We start from the raw sequence: 22,690 nt of genomic DNA, 5'->3' as shown, positions 1-22,690 counted from the left end.
TCACGTCTTACTCTGCAGCTTTCCAAACCAAATTAATCTATCCAAAACTATGAGGAAACCAGACAATTTACACATAGTATAGCACTTACATAGTTCAGGTGCTTAAGTCACTGTCGAGTTCTGTCTAGCATGTGTGTAAATAAAAAAACAAGTGTTTTGTATTTGAAAATAGGTCTCTTTTCAATAAGCATTTTCAATATTCAGTTGCTTGCATTTGTAATTATAGTTAAGAAAGAATATCAGAGTTCAATATAATTTTGCAGTTGACAAAAAGGAATATATTTACCAGAAACTGATTAGTCAGCCAGTGGTGCTGCAGAGGCTCCTATCTTACTCTCTTCAGTCTTAACAGCAACCATGGGACTGCTTTGTCTTTTGCTTGTGCCATGTGAAATACCCATTGGAATGAATTTTAGCACCTGTATTGGTACACGGTGAACAATCAGCACTTTTCCTACTCTGCCACCTCCCCCAGAAGAAGCTGAGATCTTTTAAAAGTGTACCCTATGTCTGCCATTGATCCTGCAGTCAGAGCAGTCTGGTTGTGCCCCAGCAAGAAGATAATAAGGAAATAGGGAGTCCAAACAAAATGTGAGCCCGTGCTGTTCCCATCCTGCTGAGCTCTAGATGATTATATTTACCATCACAGTACAGCCAGCTCAGACCCTACTGTGTCAGTATTGCCACACCACAAAACACTTCTTCCTATGCAGCCATAGTCTGACATTATCACCCCTCCACAGCACAGTTTTGGAGGCTTTGTCAAACTACCAAGGAAGCACAGCAGCAGCTGAAACCCCTCTAGTGGTTAATATGCATTTAATGTGAGCTTCCAATTACATAATTTGAGTTGCTCATTGTTACAGCTGGTGTAGGAGTTAACGGGGCTTGCAAAGGGGTGATTTCAATAAAAGCAATAACCAGCGTAAAATATACATGTTTCTTTGCTTTCAAATCTTCTTCCACAGGATGTTCAGTGTTCAAGTCGATGAAGACAAAGTCCAGACTCAGAGGCTGCCATCAGACCAGCCCATCTCTGTTAAGAAACTCTTTGTGGGAGGTACTTCTTCTCAGTTTCAGACTGCTCCTGTCAGAAATATACCACCATTTGAGGGCTGTATATGGAATCTCGTCATTAATGCCACGTAAGTCTCAATGATGCAAGCATCCAGTTAATGAGATCTGGTTAAACTGCCTTGGTTGCCAGAAGAAAGTTCATTGTTGCAACAAATCATACTAACAAGCAAATCCTAGAATATGGTCCGTTTTCTTTATATGCTATTTCTTTTTTTTTTTTTTGTCTACTGTATATGCCCCATAGGCTATACAATTAATGAGTTGTTTTACAGACAAGCCAACACTGTCTGTTTATCCATGAAATCAGAGAAATTCCACAGTAACGCTCCAGTAAGATGTGCATCAGTGATAGGTATTTATGGTGTACCATAACACTTTATTTCAGGTAAGGGGGACTTCCAAGAGAAGTCAAAATTCTGAGAACCACCATGGGAATCAATTTACTTCGTGGAAAGTACAGTAATCTGGAAGGAACATTTGAGTAAAAGGAAAGGCAATGGTGAATAAAATAAAACGTCTATAGAAAGATTCCATCTAAATCTTTCTTTCACATATCTGAAGTACCTAAATTAGGATTTTATCACTCCACATCAGAGTAAATGACTTCTTTGCAATACCATTGAAACTTTGTAGGCGTGCAAGGTTTTCCAAAAAGGATGCCTGTCTCTCTGCACTGGCCATAGGAAGAAAAGCCAATGGTCACTATCACCTCTAGTTTAAGTGTTTTGCTTGTGTACCTGTACCTACCTATACAGGGTGGGATGAGTCCTGGCTTTTGTGTCCTGTGAAGTGAAATTATACTGCAGCATATAGTTGTCCTTTATAATTGGGTGATAGAAAGGCAGAAAAACTAATAAGAGACATCACTCTTTTTGTCTGTTCTCAGCCCCATGGACTTTGCTCAACCCGTGTCCTTTGAAAATGCAGATATTGGCCGATGTCCCACACTAGAACCAGAAGTTAGGCCAACTGAGGATGAAGACAAACCAACCCATGCAACAGTTCTGGTCCAACCTGAACCAGAAACTAATGGGGAGAAAGAAGGGCTAAGAATCCCTTCTGCTTCTCCTCCTCCAACACCGTCTCTGTTGCCAGCACTTGTAAGTATAAATCACTTTAGTCAGGTAGAGTTTGAAAAATTTATTTTTCCAGGCAAAATTGAAAGGCTATTCATCAAGAGTCATGAAGCACTTTGCCACAAAAACAATTACAAATTGTTTTGTAACAAACGAAAACAAATAACAATTCAGCATGATACTGTAAATGGAGCACCTTGTTGCAGGTCAGTAAAACCTGCAGATAATGGAAAACTGGCTGATATCATTTGCTCGGATTATCACAACAGTAATTTAAAGAATGATACAGCTTAGAAATGTCTTTGGCATGCATGCTTAGCCATAAACCCTTACACTTCAGGATGTAGGCCAAGCAATATTTGCTTGGGGTTGGAAGGGAAATTTTCCCGTGGGAAATCCATTTCATTACGATATTTCTTGTGCTGTTCTCTGATGCCCATGGTAACGGTCATGTCAGTGACAGGATGAAGAAAAAGATAAACCTGGAGGCCTATTTGATATGGCAATTCCTCTGCTGCTATTTTATAACTTTAGTCAGGAGAATTACAAAATGAAACCCCAGTCACTGCTAAATTGAGCTCAGTTGTTGTTACCAGAAATAAACAGCTAGATAGTGGCAAGCAGTCTTATACAACAAAATTTCAGGAAGAAACTCTTTTTGTCACAAGTGAAGTAGTTTTATAAGTTGATGCAACATTTTACAGTTAACAAAACATATGTTTACATGTCTGAATATTAAAATGAATAATACATACACTGTAAGATATTTTTGAGGGGAAAACTGTATTTTGTTAGATTTGAATACAACTGACATGTTTATGCAGGCTATAGTTTAGTATGAATAAGGTTTCAAAATGGTGTGAAAAGACTCCGCATTCCCCAGTTAGGAACCTATTTGCATTATTGGAATTTACACTTCAGTAATAAGATGGTTTCGAGAAGAACTGAAATTCTATTTGAGATACATGACCACCTTTGTTGGTCAGGTATATATGGCACAGCTTTATCTAGAAGAACTTTCCAGGTATTGCTGAAATCTCCACATCACATGCATGGGAATGGGAGCCTTGGGTTCAAGGTAGGGCAGCTCCTTCTCAGTGATTACCGTGCCCACAGTTACAAGCACCGGGCTCCCAGTGCTCTAGGGCAGCGGCTGTGATTCGTTCCCACAAGGTGGAGTAGTTGTAGCACCAGGGCTCCAATGCAGCTTTTCTGTTTGGAGTTCAGAGCAAATCTGCAGTATAGTAAGGCTACTATAGAAAGATAAGGAACCAAGCAACAAGGTAAAAAGGATTATCCGGTTTAATGTCACTGTTGTGAAGGAATGCAGTTGTAGTATCCCTTGATCAAGCCTTAAAAACAAAACAAAGAAACAAACCAGAGAGGAACATGAAAGAGCAAGTGCACACTTCCTAAGACTATAAACACTAACTTTTAAAATAGGAAAATTGAGAGGAGTAGATGTACTCATTAATATCAGAAAGTAGTCTCATTCCAATGAGGTGAGTTTTGTATATCACATATCTAGAGCAGTTATAATTTAAAACAGGAATTCAAAATAAAAATCTAAATAAAACACCATTATTCCACTTCTCTCTTGAAAATAATGAAAATTTTAGTATGCTAAAGACTTGAAACTATTTTAAATAAGGCAAGCTTTTGGATAGCTGTTACATTCGTATTAGTGAGTTCTTCGAAGTATTTTTAAGGGGACTGTTGCAAAAAAGTAACTACAGTCTGCTAAATGAGGTAGCACTCATATGAGGTGGCACTCATATGACAGTAAATTATGCAAAATCTCAGTGTGAAGGACTGCATATGGAAAATGTACAGCAGAAAAAATTATTTTCACATAGGAGGCTTAAATACAGTATATGCTCTATTTAAGTACTCTTAGGACCTTTTTTATCTACATGTATCCATCTGTATGTAAAAGGGGAGGGCAGTTGAATCCCAAATGAGCAAAAAACCTACCCTGTGATAAGTGCAAGACAAGATCCATAAGTAGGAGAGTTGGGAAATACAGCAGGCACCAGCCTGCTGCTGCTTGCTGTGAATGCCAGGATGTTCCTCAACACTGGGTAGCTGCTGCTTCTGCCTCACATGATTCCCTGCTCCTCAGGGTTCGCTTGCTGCTGAAACCAAGAGCGCCAGCCTTTCTTCTGCCTTTGACTCCGTGACGGTACCTCCCGTTTTTGATCCATGCATTTCTGCATTGTGTTATTAACAGTATCCAGTGAACTGTGGGGACTGCTTCAGTGCTTTTTCTACTAACTGCTTTCTTTGTAATTACTAATACAGCAAATGGGAATATGGAGAATGTGTGACAGTCCACCAGTGGCCTTTTCTGTTCTTCATTTCTGCTGCCATACACATCGAGCTTCTTGACCTACCAGTCAAGTCCCTGGCATCTCACAAGACTGAAGTAAAGTGCAGCTGAAGAGTTCAGTCTCTTCTGTAATATGGGAGATCATTAAGCAGCCAGGACACATTAAAGCCATTACTCAAAAAGCAAAGCTGAGATACTTTAATACAGGCTGGTGACCCATGCGTAGTGCACAGTCTTGTGGAAGCTGTAAAGCTGGCTGTCCTTAGATAAAACAAAAGCAGACACAGGTTTGTGCATAAAATATGGCCGTTTTTTAAATATGCCCTACTGATCATTTTTTTCCTTTGCCTGACTTTTCCATATCTGCCTAATGAATGCTTACTCTTATAAGCAGTTATTAGTAAATAATCAGTGAATGCTATGATTCCAACCACCATGGTGTGTTGGACATTCTCCTACACTCCTTGCCCATTCTTACGGTCACCCTGCTGGAATGAAGAAAAACTGCAGTGTTTACTGATGCTGGGGAGCAGCTTGTGAAAGGATCAGAGCCTTTATTAACATATACCAACCTAGAATTAAATTTACTCTCAGAATATATCCTTTTACAGTGTAAAATGTAAAAGTGTGCCAGAGAAAGGTGTGTGTATGTATTTTCCAGTTCTTTCCAGTACCAGTTGCTATTCCCTATCTTCAAATTTTAGCAAGCTCAAATGTAATTGAAGGTATTATATGCATAGTATTGTCATTAATTTAGTTGTTAGACTTCTAGATAAGCCTGTAAATCTCAAAAATAATTCAAAAATTTACCCTGCATTATGGGAATATGATTTTTTTTTCTTTCTGATGATCACTGGAAGACTGGTATCATACATTCATAACCTTGCTGGTGAATTTTCCCAGTTTTTTCCCTCCATTGCATATTGATGTATCAATTGTTCATGTCATAATGCATGGTGTTCTACCCTGCCATATTCAAACCAGAGTAATTATGCAAAACTCTATTTTTGAGGTGTTCTGTACTGTTATGAAGATCTTTGTGATGTGTGAAAACAAAAAATATTGCTGGAAAATTGCGTGAGAGAGAGAAATAAATTTCCTCTTTGCAGTTGAAATCTCAGGGCTTAAGTCACTCACGACATTCTCAAAATGTTTCAGAGAAAGAACTCTGTCAGCAAGGCACTGCACCTTGTGCTTTGCAGGTCCCTGCTGAGTCAGGGCTTAAATAAGGGACTGTCACCAATCCAAAATGATAGCAGCCACAGTGCTTAAAAACAGAGCTTGCAGCTATTCAAGTTTGTTTCTTTCCCAGCGGTATTGTCTGATACTGTGTTGAGTTAGATCCTTTGAGTAGTTTCCTCACAGTGGGAGGTAAAAGCCAGACATGAGTAGAAGCTGGTAATTACCATGGTCTCGCATTGCCCCGGGCACCCCTATACAAGAGCTTTAGGACCAGAGACTGAAAGACCTGGTGAAATTAAAACGAGAAAATTATAGTGGACAGAAGATATTTTACCTTGCATTGTTGCACCACTTCAAGATTAATAGAAGTGGAACTACAGGGAGGGGTTTCTTCCTTTACAACCTGAGTAATGTCTCTATGTTAGACAGCTGGGGGATTTCAACAGCTGTTACATCCATCCATCAGTTATTCGGATTCCTTGATTGTTTGTGGGGGCCTTTCAACTGCACCGGAGGAAACAACAGCACATTAAACAAAGAATACAGTTGTAAAACAATATAAAGATGTGAAATTAAGGATTCGTTGACAGCTGCAGCCGAGACTACTTTTAACTCATTATTTTTAAGGTGACTCGATTTCAAGTTGACAGCAAAGCATCCCTTTAAAACTTAAATCTTGTTTCATTTCTGTAAGAGGGCATCCTACTGTGTAAAACTCGATTATGTGAGCTAAGAGAACTGCCTGGAAATCACTTAAGACTCTTGTAAATGTCCACTGGTGAAAGCATGAAAGCAGCAGTGTTCATATATTACTTTCATTTGCTTTTACAGCCAGCTTAATGAGCTCTGCTTTTACACCAAATTCCTATCATACTGGTTTATAACTTCAGCTGGTGTGATGAGACATCAGCCCACTGGAAAATTGCAGGGCCAGTCTCTAGACTAGGTTCAATATTCTCAGTCCTGAGCAGCTGGGAGACTCCCAGCATATGCACATCTGAGACACATACAAAATGTGTTGTATGAAGTTTGTATGATTGCTGTATATTTTGCAGGATTCCTGTGCTGCTGACACAGAACCAGCCATTTTAGAAGGTGGCAAGCAGTTTGGTCTTTCAAGGAATAGCCACATTGCAGTTGCATTTGATGACACCAAAGTGAAAAACAGGTATGTTGTTTGTTTCAGCAATGAGTTTTGATGGAATAATGTGAAAATAAAATGCCCCTTCTAATACTCTCAAAGGTACTTCCCAAAACTGTGGACATAATCTGAAAAGATCACATGGCATGACTAATTAATTTCATTAAGCAAACCTAAAAAGGCATTAAAGCATGAAATCTAGGCAATGAAATGCCCACCTAAGTAGCTTTCACAATAATAATTTACCTCTTTTTTAAAGGTTTGTAGAGGTTTGGGCACATACAGATCCCAGACTGATTTGCTAAGAACCAAACAGAATAATGGAACCAGGTTGTACAACTGACTTCAAAGATGACTTTTTCAGAGGAAAGTCTTTTTTGTTCAGTAACCTGATAATTTCTTTTAATAAGCAAAACTTCTTTCCCCTTTCCTCCAGTAGTTAAGATGAATCTTGCACACTAAACAGGAAAAATGACATTGCCACCCCAAAGGATAACACTATATACATATAGCTGTTGACATGCAAAGGAATTAAATTAACTGTTTATAAAAATGCAGCTTTTTTCCCAATTGATTTGTGAAGCTAAAACTTGTTAAGTGGTTAATTTTTGCTCTGTAGGCACATGGTCATTAACAATTGTGCCATGTCACACCACTAAGCAATTTTGCTGCTTATAGTTTCCAAATCCATTAGCTTCACACTTATTTATCCTATAAAGATTTTGTACCACATATGCTAATTTTAGAAAACCAGGAATGATCCTGGACTGATCATTTTCATGCAATTGTATTTCATTTATATTATCAGCTGCTTTCAGGTACTGACTTTGCAGCTCAGCTTTAGCAAGGTTAGTGATGTGTTGCCAGTACAACTTTAGCATTAGAAAATCTAAATAATTTCTTCACAGGTTCTTTGCTGTAGAGGAGGTTCTCAACATTACCATTCTGTCCAAAGGATCATTAGGTTTGCCCAGACACAGCCTCATTTTCTCTTGGGAGAGATCAGAATAAGTGTTTTATATCCTCGTTGTAAACTCTTCTGTCTGCATCTTTAAAAGTTTTGCAGCCTGTCTTCAGGCAATACAACTCATTAGAAACTCAACATTTGCCAGCTGTCACTACAGCTCTCTCCTCTTTGTGAGCATTATGTGTGTGGATGATGGATAATGCTGCTGGAATTTTACAAGTGCTGGGATTTTCTAGCTGCTACAGCTGCAGCTGAGAATTATATCTTGAAATTCTATGCCAAGATTGTAGTTTTGTATCTCCACAGCAAAGGAACTAATGAACGCTCACATGTCAGGGATCAGATACGTGTGAAATGTAATTTGCATATAACCAAATTACTTTTCCTGAATTCTAATGGACAAGTAAAATTGGCCACTAGCTATATAGAATTTTTTTAGGAAAAACACAAAAAGGTAAAGCAGATGAATTTGTCTAGTGCCTGACTCCAAATATCTTTTCCTTTTTTACTGTTTTTTTTTTAATTTCTAGGCTTACAATTGAGTTTGAAGTCCGAACAACAGCTGATTCTGGCTTGCTGTTTTATATGGCACGCATCAACCACGCTGATTTTGCTACAGTTCAGATAAAGAATGGTCTGCCTTACTTCAGTTATGATCTGGGGAGTGGAAACACAAGCACAATGATTTCCAACAAAATAAATGATGGCCAGTGGCACCAGGTATGATAGTCTCTAATTCTAAATTATCCTTTTTAATGGTAAGAGTGAGCTTTGTTTTGACTTATTTACAAAATGTAGTCCACACAATCCAAATTTTACAACTAGTATTTTCTGGGGGGGGGGGGGGGGGGGAAACATCTGTCAAAATTTGTGTCGGGTGCACTGGTACACAGAAATTTATCCTTCAGGAAACATATATTTCTGAACATATTTAAAATATGTGCTGTGTATAGTAAGGAACTACAGAAAATGTTCCTTCCTGCTTAATAGGGCTCATGTGAGTATCAGCTCATGGTGATGGAATACATCATTAAAACCAGTTGTTTCTACATTAATAATGTTATTGTTAAGCCAGAGTGTTCAGAACAAATTTTTTAAAAAGTAACATATAAGTAAACTTTCCCTGGATTATTAATTCAGTAGAGAATAAATATGATATTCATGGATATATTTGGCAGCACCTTCTTTGACTTTATGAGAGAGAGCATTATATGCAATGCCTGTGGCATTTGGATGCTAAGAGAAGGAATATCACAACCATGAAATTCACTATGTATTGGGCCAAGGACAACAGACACACAGTATTTTCATTAGATGGCATACTGGAAGGCACTGTTAAAGACAGAGAAACAAAGTATACATGTAACTGGGTTGAATTTATATGCTATAAGTTACATTGAATTTTGTACAGATATTTAGAAATTCAGCATCCACATCTCATCCGCAAATGAGGAAAAATTCTAATTGCATTTTCTCTTACACTTTAATTGCCTCATTTCCACTCTGTTCTCCAGGAATTTTATTTTCATGAGATTTTTAGTCATGAACTTTTTGATGCTTGCAACTGCTCTACACCAAGGTATTTCATAAAGGGGAAAAATGAAGTTGTAGTAATCATTTATCTTTTTCATATAATGCCTAGGAGCACTGGCAGCAGACCAAGGCCCCGTTCTGCTACTCCTTCTGTACATACAGAAAAAATGCTTTTGCTTCTTTAGCCATTTTCTCTTTATTCTTAAAGAGAACTAAGTGGAGCATATATTTCTTAATGGAAGATTGTGCTCTTTGGGCATACAGCTTGACACTCCACAAGAGAGGGCCTCTTTTTGTAGATCCTGTTTCTGTAGTGGAGAATGGAGACAAAGTCACTGTTCCCAAAAAGCAAAAATATTTTTGAGAAGAAGGAGGAGGGAAGGCAATACTTGTAGGAAAAGGCCACAGTCTTTGTTTCTGATAAAGCAGGCGTTTCTCCTTAAAAGAATCCTTTTAGTGACAACCTTTTCTCCATTTGGAATTATTTAGGTGAAAAACATTTCCATCAGTCCTGCAGAAACCGACTTAGTGCTGCTGGTGTCCTGCTATCTGTTTAGGTCCTCTGTAAGAATGTCTGTTCCCAGTTCCTGTTTCACTCACCTAATCTTCCTTCTGCCCAAGGTGTAGTTATCCATCACAAGTTTACAGTTGCCTGTAAAGACCATGTTCAGGCCCTCACCTTAAGGCCATCTTTGTCAGTGTTCAGTCATTCCCACTGCATGACACACTGGAGCAAAAGCAGCTGTGTTAAAGAAAAGCCAAAAAAATGCTGTTTGTCTCTCTTTGCTATTCTGGTGAGCCAACTACAATGCTGTTTAGAAATCTGCTAACATGCATGATGCATTTTGCATTTATTCCTTTATGCAAAACCATTATTATACTGAGTTGTAGACATTTCAATATAAACTTTTTAGAAAGACATTGGCCTAGAATTTCCTCAGCTCTTCAGCAACTGCACTCCCTCCATGTGATACAAAATCCATTTGTCTGAACAGAAGCCATAATACCAACAGAAAATAGCTGGTATTATATTTACTCTAACATGAACTGTGATCTGAGGCATGTCCAAGCTAGTGGAGTCATAAACTCTATATTCTGCAAACGTGTGCTGCTATAAAGATTTGCAACCAGTGCCATAACATTCAGCATTCATTCTGAAGTACTTATCTATTCTCAGTACTTAAAATTGCTGTCTGATTCCAGGAAGAAAAATCCTGTGCTGTGCCTACTATAACATAACAATGAAGCATTTTAAAGGAATCTCAGGTCTTTTCAGTAATTATAGTAAATAATTGTCATGATGCCTCCTGACCCAGATGCAAGTAAAACACAATCAGATGTTGGCACAAAGCCTTGTTCAGGAGCTTTGTTCCATAAATATTATCTATAGCTGCTGCCATGGTACTTCTGTAACCATTCTTACTACTTTCTTGTGTATTGTTACAGATTTTGGACTGTGAGACTAATTACAATCTGAAAATGCTTGGTTGTCAGAAAACTATCTGCAATTGTATCACATTTTTGTGTCTCTCTAGATAAAAGTAAGTCGAGTGAAGCAAGAAGGAAACCTCATAGTAGATGGTGTTTCTAACACGACTGTGAGCCCCAAGAAGGCCGATATACTGGATGTTGTAGGAATGCTGTACGTGGGAGGATTGCCCATTAACTACACAACCAGAAGAATTGGTCCAGTAAGCAAATTTGTTTAAGTTATCTTACATGCCTTATATGTCTTGATTGGTGCAAATGTCTTCCCAGTATTGTTTTGCCTTGCTTTTCCCTCAGACTGCTTAAGAATATGGATAAAATGGACTTTAGTGGAGGTGGTCAACATTCTGTCAGTGGAAGAACTCAGAATCAGAATTCTGACTCAGAATCCAGTTAATTAAAAAAAATTGAAAGAGCAGAGTTATTTACTGTTTTGGAATAGCAGAAAGTTCCATACACTTGTATCCACTTGGATCACTGCACAGCTAGAGTATAGGTTCCTGAGTAGCACTTGTCCTTTCTCTTGGCTGTAATTAATCTAACAGCAAATGCTAATAAACGGTGAAAGGATCTCCTGTAAGAAGCACCAGAAGCCAAAATTACACTGGGCAAAGTACCAGGTACTACTGCTTACTGTAATAATCAGTTTTGTGTTGCTATTACTAAAACAGTAGAGAGGGTGTTTTGAAGGAAGGCCATAAAAGTTCTGTTGTCCTCTTTCTGTTTCCAAATTAAATATACATGTATCAATCTATCACTGCTTTGGTTTAAATGCCTGGCTTCCATGCTAACATGGAAGATGACAGAGAGCCCAGAGAAATAAATACCATTTTGTCCTAAATTTTGTAGTGTTAACTAGGAACACTGTATGCTGTCACACAGACCATTTACTGCATGTATCTGCACAGCTCCATGCCAGTCATCTCACGGATGCCCTTCCAACCTCCCAAGGTACATCAGTATCAGAATGGGAGAAAAACCTCTTGCATGCTTTCTTTTGCTCTCTGTGAAGACAGTTCTTTCAAAGCAGAAGTCAGAACCTGAGTGAATCTAATTATAGTAAACAACAAATTCAGCATGTAGTGCAGCACAATTCAGACACACAAAAAATGGAATGTCAGTAGGAGCTATGTGTAGGTACAGAGAATCCATAAAGAGCAGGCAAAGCACAGATCTGGTAAGGAACAAAACAGACTCCCAAAAAAGTACGTGAGTAAATACCATTATACCAAGATGTTTATGGAATGGAAAATACCAGTCTATGGACAGGCAAGAGTTCCCTTCTTTGAGTGGACAAAATAAATACAGAAAAGGAGCTCCTAGATCCTGATTAAGTCCATGTATTGACTCATGGATAGGGAATTAAGGGGATGAGTAACCACTCTACGTCTGAGAGTTGTATTCCATAAAGAAAACGGTAAGATTTCTTTAAGAAATAACTGTAAGACCTGTAAGATTGTTTCTTAGTAAATAATTTATTGTGCAGAAACCCAAATTGAGGCAAATGTAAGTCATTAGGATTTACAAAACCAGATCCGAGGCACTGAAAACCAAAAGCAACACTTAAGTACTCACAGTATATAATTCCTAGTAGTACCAATTTATGCTCTTTGAAATATATCTGCAATTTACAAATACTAATCTAAGGAGAAAGATAACACTAAGTCCTTACCTATTGCTATTTGTCAGAGGTAATGTGGGGAACCCATGCAGATAAATGGCTCAGTCTGGCAGTAACAGTCATGTCAGATCCTGGCAGTCTTATGTGCTTTGGGATTTGGAAACTGACTTCATTTAAACTGAATCAACCAAAGCTTGCCTTCCAGTCATGCTCAGTACAATGCACCACAATGGATGAGACAATGTTGTGTTGTGTTGCAGCTTCATGTAGAGGCTCTGAAGCAAACCAAGTTGAAAGGATGTGTTACCTTAGCCAGAGCTTTCTTCTATACACACGTTAGCTTTTTTAAACAGTAATCTATTATGTAACCATAGGTGGGTTGGCTTCCTTTTCAGTGTGGAAGACTGATACCCACTTGTTTAGCTTCAGCAGATGTCACATTTTGAGCACTCAAAACTCTGCTTTCAGCAAAAGAGGTCCTATTACCTGTTCCCATGCTAAAGTATAACCTGATTTGCTTTTCCATAGGAAAGAGAAAATTGTAAAGTTAGAGAACATTATCAAATCATCTACACATCTTGCATTTCTATGATTTATTCTTGCAGTGGAGGTTTGTTTTGTTTTCTGGCATTTCTCTTTTTTGATCACAAGATTTGTTGATCTGGAGATTACTTACTTATAAATTACAAAAAGGACTACTTATGAAAAATATGACAGAAAGCATTGTTCAGCTCAGATCTGAATTTTTTCACTGGTATTGCTCAAGTTCTCATTAAAATATTATACAGGTGTATTTAGTTGTAATAAGCTATATAATTTCATAGTACATACAGCTTTGATTTACAAGAAAATAAATTCTTGGAAATTCTTTCCAATTATGGGTCAGAATATTGTTAAAGGAGGTAGTGTGCAGAGTCAAGACTTCTCTCTGCAGGTGTGCCTTTGTCCTTTTGGTATTTGTATGTATTTCTAGGCTGAATTTTATACACTGATGTTTATTTTCCTCCTTTCTCCTTATGAATATATCTTCTTTTTCTTCCTCCAAGTATATGATGTATCATATTCCTCTGTTTCACTGGTATCAAGGATAGATTTTCCTAATTCTTTAAGTCAAAGATCAAAGCCTCTGTCTGAATCTGAGAACCAAAATGCAGCTTATGCTGAACCTTAGAGTGAAAAAGGGAGGGTGAGTTCTGGAGGAGATGCCAGTGGCATTCAGAGGTCACGCTGGGATGCCCTGCTCACACCCAGAACAAGCCCTGCCCCAGGCAGATTCGTGGGTGCTCAGACTGCAACTCTAAGTGTGTCCAGACCAACTGGAGGTCACAGTGTGCCCAGTGCAGAAGCCAAACTGGAGCTGCAGTTTGCTACCCTGCACAGGAGCCTCTGAAGACATGAGCACATTCCCTGCCTCCACCTGCCTCTCTGGCCAGCTGAGTGGCTCTGATCACTGCAGCCATCAGACTACGTGCAGCCAGCAACCTTCATGTAGGGGCTTTGTTCATATTGGTAGAGATGTTACCTGCATTACCTCTGTCTTACCACGCAACATTAGGCCCACAGTAAAGTGATTAAAAGAAGGGGAAAAAGAAAACTCACCTAGTAGAATTACCAGCAGGGCAGAGAACTGTAGCAACTATCTTCATTTACTTGTAAACCCCATAACCTAGTCAATTAAAAGGGCAAAGTGTAGGCCATTAAATTCTGCATTGCTGATGTAATTTGCTATGTTTCATTATGTGGTGTATTATTTTATGTCCCCTCCAGTAAGCCAAATAGATGTGACTCAGATCACATCCCTGAAAAGTAATGTAATTCATCCTCAGTATGATTGAGTAGATTCCAATTACAATCAGATATTAAGGATTAGTCATGTAAAATTCAAATTTTATTCAGCTCCATAAATCCAGCAGAGAAGCAGAGAAAATGCACTCAATGATTGCATACTTTAGCCTTGCTTCTCATAGTTTTACATTTTGTTTGAAATATTGACTGCAGGTCCTCCACAGTATTGATGGCTGCATCAGGAATTTTAAAATGACAGAATCACCAGTTGACCTGGATAATCCAACTTCCAGCTTCAACGTTGGAAAATGCTTTGTCACTGCACAGAAGGGAACATACTTTGATGGAACAGGCTTTGCCAAAACAGGTAATGAACAAAACAATTCTGGTGATAATCAAAGAACAGAGAAAGATGAGATTCTACTTTCAAAAACTCCCAGTGTTATCTAACTCCTGTTGGCTGGAGGCAAAATGAGACCAGTATTTGAAACTCTTGCTGATCATTTTTAGTTATCTTGCCTGAGGAGAAACTATGTGACTTCTTAGCAGGGTCTTGCACTAAGCAGAATTGCCATAAAAGTTATTTACATGGTTTCACGTGAAATGGAGTGTATTAACAATGCTAAGTTAGTTACTTTGCCTTACTCTCAGCACAATCTCTGTGATGATTATTAGGAATAATGTATTAGATGCTTACCTTCACTTTATTGTACTTCCCCTTTTCTCTCCAAGTTGGTGCATACAGAGTGGGAACAGATCTGCTTGTGGAATTTGAATTCCGTACAACACGAATGAATGGTGTTCTCCTAGGAGTCAGCAGCCAGAAAATGGATGGGCTTGGCATCGAATTAGTAGGTGGAAAAGTGAGTAGCAAAGCAGTTTTGTTTCTTCATAGACTGGTTCTAGATAGCACAGGTAGTTTAAATGAAAGGTTACTACCCCAATCTCAAGATGTCTCAAACAATATCAGGGCTCTCGATGGAGAGCAACACTTGCACCTTTCCGTACATCTAGGGGATCTTACACTTTTAAAAGATAGTTTAAAAGATTCTCTAATACTTGAGTCTCCTAAAACTGAAATCAGGTCTCAAATTAGTGACCATATAAGATGTTTTGAGGAAAGGCTTTGTCATTAATATTACTGGATTCTCTTGGATATCTTTTGATTCACAGTCTGGAAAACCAATCATTATTCTGTCCCTATAAGGATTTTAGAGGGATGTAAAACACCCTAAAACTAAGACCAAAGAAAGGGGGAAATGACAACTTAGACAGCAATTTTGCATATTTCCACTTGTGTTTAGCTCAGTGATAGAACCCAGATCTCAGAGGGACAGCAATTCACATAGTCTTTGGTGCATACAGTCAAACTATGTTGACTTCAAACAAACCAAACAAACAAAAACAGCTGAACTGTTTTGAAAACTTGCTGATGTCCATGCCGTGCTTTTCAGGTGATGTTTCATGTCGACAATGGTGCAGGCCGATTCTCTGCTGTCCATGAGCCTGACACACCAGGCAGTTTGTGTGATGGACAGTGGCACAAGGTTCTTGCAAACAAGATCAAGCACCGCTTGGAGCTGACTGTGGATGGCACACAGGTGGCGACTGACAGCCCAAACAGGGCCTCGACCTCGGCAGACACGAACGACCCTCTCTTTGTTGGAGGCTATCCTGGTGAGCACACAACACACAAATTATGCTTTACTTAGGCTCCAATAACACTGCCTTGGTAATGGATTAAATGTAAGTAGGACTCGTATGCTAAAGATGATTCATAAGACAGGCCGAGTTTGTATCAGTTGGCATGGATGCTCATTTCTGCATTCAGATGCCTTTCAGAACAAGAAGTTCTGCAACAAAAGACTCTCGCAGATACCCCTGCCCCATTTCGAATGTAGGCACTGTCACAAGGGATCAGACAGATTTTCTGCCTTCTGCTGCTCACACAGACACAGCCTCCCTCTTAAAACTTTGTTTAGTAATAGCATAGTAGTTACGTTGCAGTAGTAACAGCATTTGGTATTTTTAAATTTAAATTCAAATTTGCTTAGGAACAGCAAGTTTTAATCAAAGAATGTATATATGCTCTTGAGGGGGCAGGGTAGTGTATGTGTAAATCAGCCTGTAGAGCCTGAGGAAGAACAGCAGCTTGCACAGAGTGGTAAGATGACACCATCCCTTTCTAATTAATGCCTTTGCTTGTGGTCTGCTGGGTTTTAAAGGAAAAAAACCCATAATCTACATTTGCTAATCAGTATTCTGGAAGCCCTCAAGAGAATTTGTTTTATGCAGAAGTAATTGAACAGTATCGAGAATTGGGCTGAGTTCTGTAGCTGGCTTCATCTTCCACTAAAGCTGATAATGAATGCTGGTATTCATCTCTTCATAGACAGTCAATAAATTTTCTAACAGCAGTTTAGTTTCTGAAAATACAGTTAATATGTTTGCAAAGTACCAATTTTGTTGCATTTGTAATAAATTTTCCCTCTAGCTCACAAAACAAAAAGTGAAGTATGTTTGCAGTGTGTTTCTGCTCTAGTGCATACTGAGGTCAATGGCAAGACACCTCTGAGTTAGTTAACTCCTCAGTTATTTTCTGGAAGTTGTTTCTTCACCCATTCTAATGTGTGATACAGTGCATCTAAAAAGCCTTTGCTCTCAAGCTTTGGAACATTTAAAAAATTGTCCTTGTAGTGACATAAGAGAGTTGAACTTCAGTCACAATGACTATCAATAAAGACCAACGACTTTGTGCCAGAAGGAAAACAGCTTTGTGGCAGCCTTTTTATAACAAAACAAGATTCTAGCATAGGAGCCAGCACTGAAGAAACACTGCAGATGGAGTTACTATCTCATTCTGGACTGCATGTCAAGAGGAGAGACACAAATTGAAGTAACACTGCAATCTGTACTAAACTAACCTACACTTACATCATGTTGAAGGGATATTCATGAGTTCAGCCACATGGCAAGTTATGAAATTATTTAATAAACCTACTGCATGTGTAAATGCTTCACTCTTATTTTAGTGCCTAGTCTAGTTCATCCAGGATTTGTTTTAATTTCCCAATACCTAGACAGCTGCATCACAAATTCACGGGATTTGGTAAAATTAGGAAGTGTTAGTATTTTCCAGTCCTCTTGAAGCTGCATAAATAGAGCAAAACAGTTGTAAACCAGCTAGATGTAGCTGATGGAGAATTTTCTGCATAGAGAAAATTTTCAGCACCATAGTGTGGATAAGAATACAGATTCCTGGGTACCCATAAAAGCTAGCATTCATCTGCTGGTATCACTCTTCCCTGTGCAAGGAGAGACAGATGGATTCAGGCATCTTATCCTCTGTGAAACAGAATAATGCCGTGGCCAGACAGTCTCTACAAGTATAAAGTTACTTAATGCAATTCACTTGGAAGAAGACTGAGAAACAAGTTGAGCCATGAATTTCAAGCAGTTAAGAGAGAAATATTTCCAGCTTCCCAGTCAAACCACCCTCACTTCCCTTCCTTCCTTCATTAATGGCAGAGATATACTCCAACTCCTAGCTTTACTATTAGAAAGGGAAAAAAAAAGAATATTTGAAAACTATCACAGCCAGTCTATAAATGACATCTGAGATCCATCCTGAGGAACGGGCTTTTTTATGATGTTGGGACTGAGAATTTCATCCGTTTTGGCCTATTTTTCCCCTCTATTTTTCTATGGATAAACAGCTCAAAAAGTTGAATATCTGCAGAACACCACGTGTATTGTACACCATTTGTAGGTAGCAAGCTGCATACATGGGTTACAACAGCAGTTTATGTGTTCAGATTCTGCCACTTTCATAGTAGAATAGAAAAAGAAAAGAAGTCTGGATTGTTATCTAACGTAAGTGTTCATCACATATGCTCATAATGTTTGTTAATTTTTAATAATGAATATATACAGCAAATAAAACATTCATCTATTGCTGGGGACATCTCTTCTTGGGCAAGACTGTGAAAGAACAAAACCAACTCAAGTATCAACTCAAACTAACATAATTCCTTTCTAATTTTTACCTTCCTTCAGATGGTGTGACCCAGTTTGGGCTGACAACTAATATCCGCTTTAAAGGATGTATTCGATTTCTGAAGCTCACCAAGGGTACTGCAAAACCTCAAGAGATTAACTTTAGCAAAGCTTTGGAGCTGAAGGGTGTCCAGCCACTGTCGTGCCCTGCAGACTGATGGTCACTCAGCCAGTATGGATCTGTTTATATAAGCACCTCAGATTAAAAAAAAAAAAAAATCTATATCTTCTTTGCATTCATAATAAAATGATTTTGTGCAAGTATTTGAGTAGTGTTTGTGGTATATTCCAATGGCTATTTCAATGTACCTCCCAGGAATGCATGAACTAATCCCTTCACTCATCCCTTCATTAAGGGAATAACACAGTAATTTTTATCTATCTCTTTCCTTATAGCTTGAAATGGAAATGTTTCATCATTCTTGTGATGAGTGAGACCATATATTATGCAGGTTGTTCCTTTTCTATGGAACACAGAATCACAAAATATCTCAAGCTGGAAGGGAACCGTAATGATCATCAAGTCCAACTCTTTGAAATGCTCACTAAATGCTTTTGATGAAGTAGATCTCTAAACCTGTATTCCTTTACAATTCTAAATACAATGCACTTGTCTGCACAACCTTATCCTTCATTGGCATATTAACTTGCTTCAAAAAATTATGCTTTCGGCACACCCAAGAGCTTTTACAAAACTTTTCTGATTATGATATTTCCCATGAAGTTTCACTGAGAAATTCTATATGGTCTATATGGCTGCTATATACACTATAGCTGTGGAAAGAAGTGCAGGAAGGAAAATGTTGGTATAGTTATTTTGGGGGGGATTATTGATGAAAATATATTGCAACTAAAATCCTTGCTATATCACTTGAACAGCACTGAATTTTAAGAGAGATTACATTATTTGGTGTTGGGCTATTGAGTCTCTAATGAAGGGAAGAGAACTGGGTTCTGTTACTTACCTTGGAATACAGTTTTAAATAATCCTTAATAAATAAAGTTTGACATTGCTGCTTTCTCCCACATGATACTGAAGTTACACATAGCAAAAAATCATAAGCCAGCTTTTTAAAGGAAGATGAAGTCTTGACACTGGGAGCAGAATAGAGGTGAAGCAAGAACATTCTAGAGATTATTAGTGCAATACCTACTACTGATCTCTGCTGTTATCTATTAATAAAATTCTTACTATAAAAGCAGCTTCTTAAATTCAACTCTCCTGCTTCTGCCTGATGTTGTCAGTTTGTAAGGAATACGGAATGCAGAAGCCACCCCAAATCTTCCCTAAAAAATATTTATAAAATTTATAGATGGAGAAAGTTGCTACCTAGATTCTCACTAAAAGGCCAAATCCTAGTGATTTTCCTCGTCCTTTGGATGTTTTAGAGGGCTATGAAATCATCAGTGACGTGTGGGTTATGTTTTCTGTGGATTGTTTCAAGTTGTTAAACTGTAGTTTTGCAAAGGTTGTGACCGGACATGCAGAACAGCTGCTGTAGGAAAGTGAAAAAACCTACCTACGCAAAAGAAAAAAGATCAACAGGAAAAACCCCTGGCAGTAAGGTAGCACAACCATGCAATTAAATGAAAAAGGCTTTTAAAATTATTTTGTTCTGCCCACAGAAGAGCCTTGAATACACATTTTCAGAAATTCTGACATTACTAAAAGAAAGGCAAAATTTGTGCATAGACTAGCTGCAAAATCTGTGTTTGCCAGCGAACACTCCTGCAGGAGTGCTTTGTATTTTACAAAAGGCCTTTCTGGCATACAATGTTTCTTTAAACTGCCATGGGAGAAAAGAAAAAATAAAAATAAAAAAAAAACCTTTACACTGGAAAGTGCATTAAAAAGATGGTAATAAATATGTATACTGGCACTCTAACAGTTTGGGGAGTCTACATCAATCAGATACACCTCAAGAAAAACCATCCAACTCCTGTGAAGTCGTGAAGTAATTGCCTTCAGCAAGTATTCTAGTTATAGTTGCAACTGGCCTTTAATGTTAAGAAACAGTTAATGGCTGCTCAGTGTTACCTATGTTCAAAGTGCTAAGAATTAGTGAAGCATGCATTTGTCTCTGAAACAGCTTAATTATTGGACATGTACTGTCTTCAACTTCTACATGGTTGTGCTTTTAACAAGCACATTGTAAAATATTCATGTGTCTCTGTGTTATTCTTTTTGCCTAATGTATTTACCTATTCTCCTGCCTATAATGTTTCAGGATAGTTTGAGCAGCTCGAGAAAAGCAGGCCATAACACTTCAAATACAGTTGAGTCTTTCCAAAAGTCTTAAAAATTATAAACCGTGTTATTGTTACCAATGTCTCACAGCACACAACAGCCGATTGTTGGCCCTCTACACTACCTTGGCACATTTCCTAGCCTCTAGATTCTATTCAACATGTTGAATTCTTTTTTTAACCCAAACTTGCTTGCAAAAGTTTTGGAGTTGGTTTTGGAGTTTTCTGAGGGCAGACTTGAAGACACAAGGGAAATTTGAACAACTGAGCCTAGAGCTCTGTGAGTTAAACTATGCCCAGCCTCAGAGGCAGGAAATTGCCACTGCTCTGCTCACTGCTGCATCAGCAATGGTCTTTCACATAAATACGTCTTTGCCTTCAAAACAATTACTGGAGATTCTATATAAAAGAAGTAATGGGTAAAAATGGGTAAAAAGAAAAAGAGAGGCCTTTATGTTCTTCACTCTGTTGAATTATTTTTCTCTCTTGCATGACCTTCCAGGAATGTGTGGGATGGAGGAAAACAGTGAAACAATGCACATTATTACATTTCTTGAACTTCCAAGTGGGAAAAAAATCAACCATCTGCTGTCCTCTGCTAAAGGAAATATCCTCAATAGGCTGAAACAAGAGCTACTTCAGCAAATAGACATGCTAAAAGGAAACAGAAAAACCTGACTAATTTGTTTTCGTTGATCAGAGAGTGGATGCACTAAGTACAATTAGTAAAGTTTTCTGCCTTTGAAGATTCAGCAGAGCATCTTGGATTGATCCCAGCTCCCTGTTTCTCCCTTTTGCCATACAAAAGATTAATAGATTGTCAGATTCCAAATAAAGACCAAAATTGTCTGAAACCAGCAGGTTGCGAGCTTCAGAGTCATATGCATAAACTCCAGAGCTGCTAGAGATTATGCCACTGCTGCCTGTGTTGGGAACAATGCAATACCATTCCAATTCAAGACTGCAAACTAATACATATTTTACAAGGCACAAATCTTAAAACATTATTTTGGTGGATATTTTGCATACAGATGTTTTTACTGCCATTTTTTTCCCTCACACTTTAAATGCTCTGCTACTAAACTTCAAAACAAAAAACTCACATCCAGGTGTTTTAAAATTGTTTTAAAATTGATCTTGTTGAGTATAGTCACTTTTAAACATTTATGATGAACAGTTACTCTGAACAAGACAAATCCCTCAGAATTTAGGCCCACTGCTATGTTGAAAAAGGTTGTGTTTTCAGTTTTAAGTACAAACAGTTCTCAAACGCTTTGCAAAGAATAACTTCCTTTTTCATTCTATTAAGTCATACTTTCAGATCTTTATAGAAGCATGTAAAGAAAATATGTTTCTGGGTTAGTATTTTTCTTTAGAATGCACAAGAAAAACTTAAAATGCTAAAAAACGTAAACCATTTCTCCCATCTCTCTTTTATCATAGAAACCATCAGGAATGTCAGTTCTAGGGCTTCCCTTGTTCAGCTTCTGGGCAGTCTGAGATCCCTGCTGAAGGGTTTCTCAGTACATGCAAGTAAAATTTTTCATTGACTTGTTTCTGACCAACAAGAAAAGTGTACTCCATACCTTTCATAAGAATACATTTATAGGACCACCAAAAGTTCCCAATCCCTCCATACACACCAGTTTTTAAACTTTTAAGAAGACTTTGCAGTTTTCAGCAAAGATTTTATGAAAGCAAATAAAACTCCTCTGAAAATATCCTCAATGGATTTTTAACTTTTCTTCTTTTTATCATCTGCATTTCCTAGTGACAAAAGTCTACCAGTTCTTCAGTCATCCATCAAGTCTTAGAGCATACATTGCTGCTGCAAATACATGGAAAGGATTATTGCTTTCACCATTTCATGCTTCATATTTAAACACAAAACCATACAGACCTATCTTCAAAATATTTTTTTAAATAAACTGCTAATTTGTCATACCATGAAATTGAAACAAGACCCCAAATTATTCAGGTTTTATATTTCTATGATGTTACGCTTCATACTCAAGAGTTCAAATAATTTCTTCAAGAAGTCCCAGATAATTCCCAATGTAATCCATCTGTTTCAATTTAAAAAAAAAACAACCTTTCCTGTTCAAATTTAGTGGGCAACATAGCATAAAATGACAGCACTTCAGAAACTAAAATATCTAATTTAAGCAAAGAAAGAAAACCTTAGGGA

At 38.0% G+C, this 22,690-nt stretch overlaps 1 protein-coding gene across 1 annotated transcript in view; it reads left to right on the top strand.

Annotated features, from left to right (window-relative positions):
* Nucleotides 1-18,519, top strand: part of LAMA2 (laminin subunit alpha 2) — a 334,274-nt gene extending 315,755 nt beyond the window's left edge. Inside the window, exons 55-63 of the mRNA XM_088162772.1 lie at nucleotides 969-1,145; nucleotides 1,964-2,177; nucleotides 6,720-6,832; nucleotides 8,303-8,492; nucleotides 10,841-10,996; nucleotides 14,413-14,566; nucleotides 14,932-15,062; nucleotides 15,654-15,876; nucleotides 18,256-18,519. Of these exons, the coding sequence (XP_088018898.1) occupies nucleotides 969-1,145; nucleotides 1,964-2,177; nucleotides 6,720-6,832; nucleotides 8,303-8,492; nucleotides 10,841-10,996; nucleotides 14,413-14,566; nucleotides 14,932-15,062; nucleotides 15,654-15,876; nucleotides 18,256-18,413 (1,516 nt within the window). The 3' untranslated portion in view covers nucleotides 18,414-18,519. The remainder of the gene's footprint in view (nucleotides 1-968; nucleotides 1,146-1,963; nucleotides 2,178-6,719; nucleotides 6,833-8,302; nucleotides 8,493-10,840; nucleotides 10,997-14,412; nucleotides 14,567-14,931; nucleotides 15,063-15,653; nucleotides 15,877-18,255) is intronic.
* Nucleotides 18,520-22,690: the final 4,171 nt, after the last annotated feature.

Source organism: Sturnus vulgaris, chromosome 3 (genome assembly GCF_052056855.1).
Source record: "Sturnus vulgaris isolate bStuVul1 chromosome 3, bStuVul1.hap1, whole genome shotgun sequence".
Taxonomy (NCBI): Eukaryota; Metazoa; Chordata; class Aves; order Passeriformes; family Sturnidae; genus Sturnus; species Sturnus vulgaris.
Note: the sequence above shows the minus strand (reverse complement) of the source record. Positions and strands in the feature narration are given on the sequence as shown.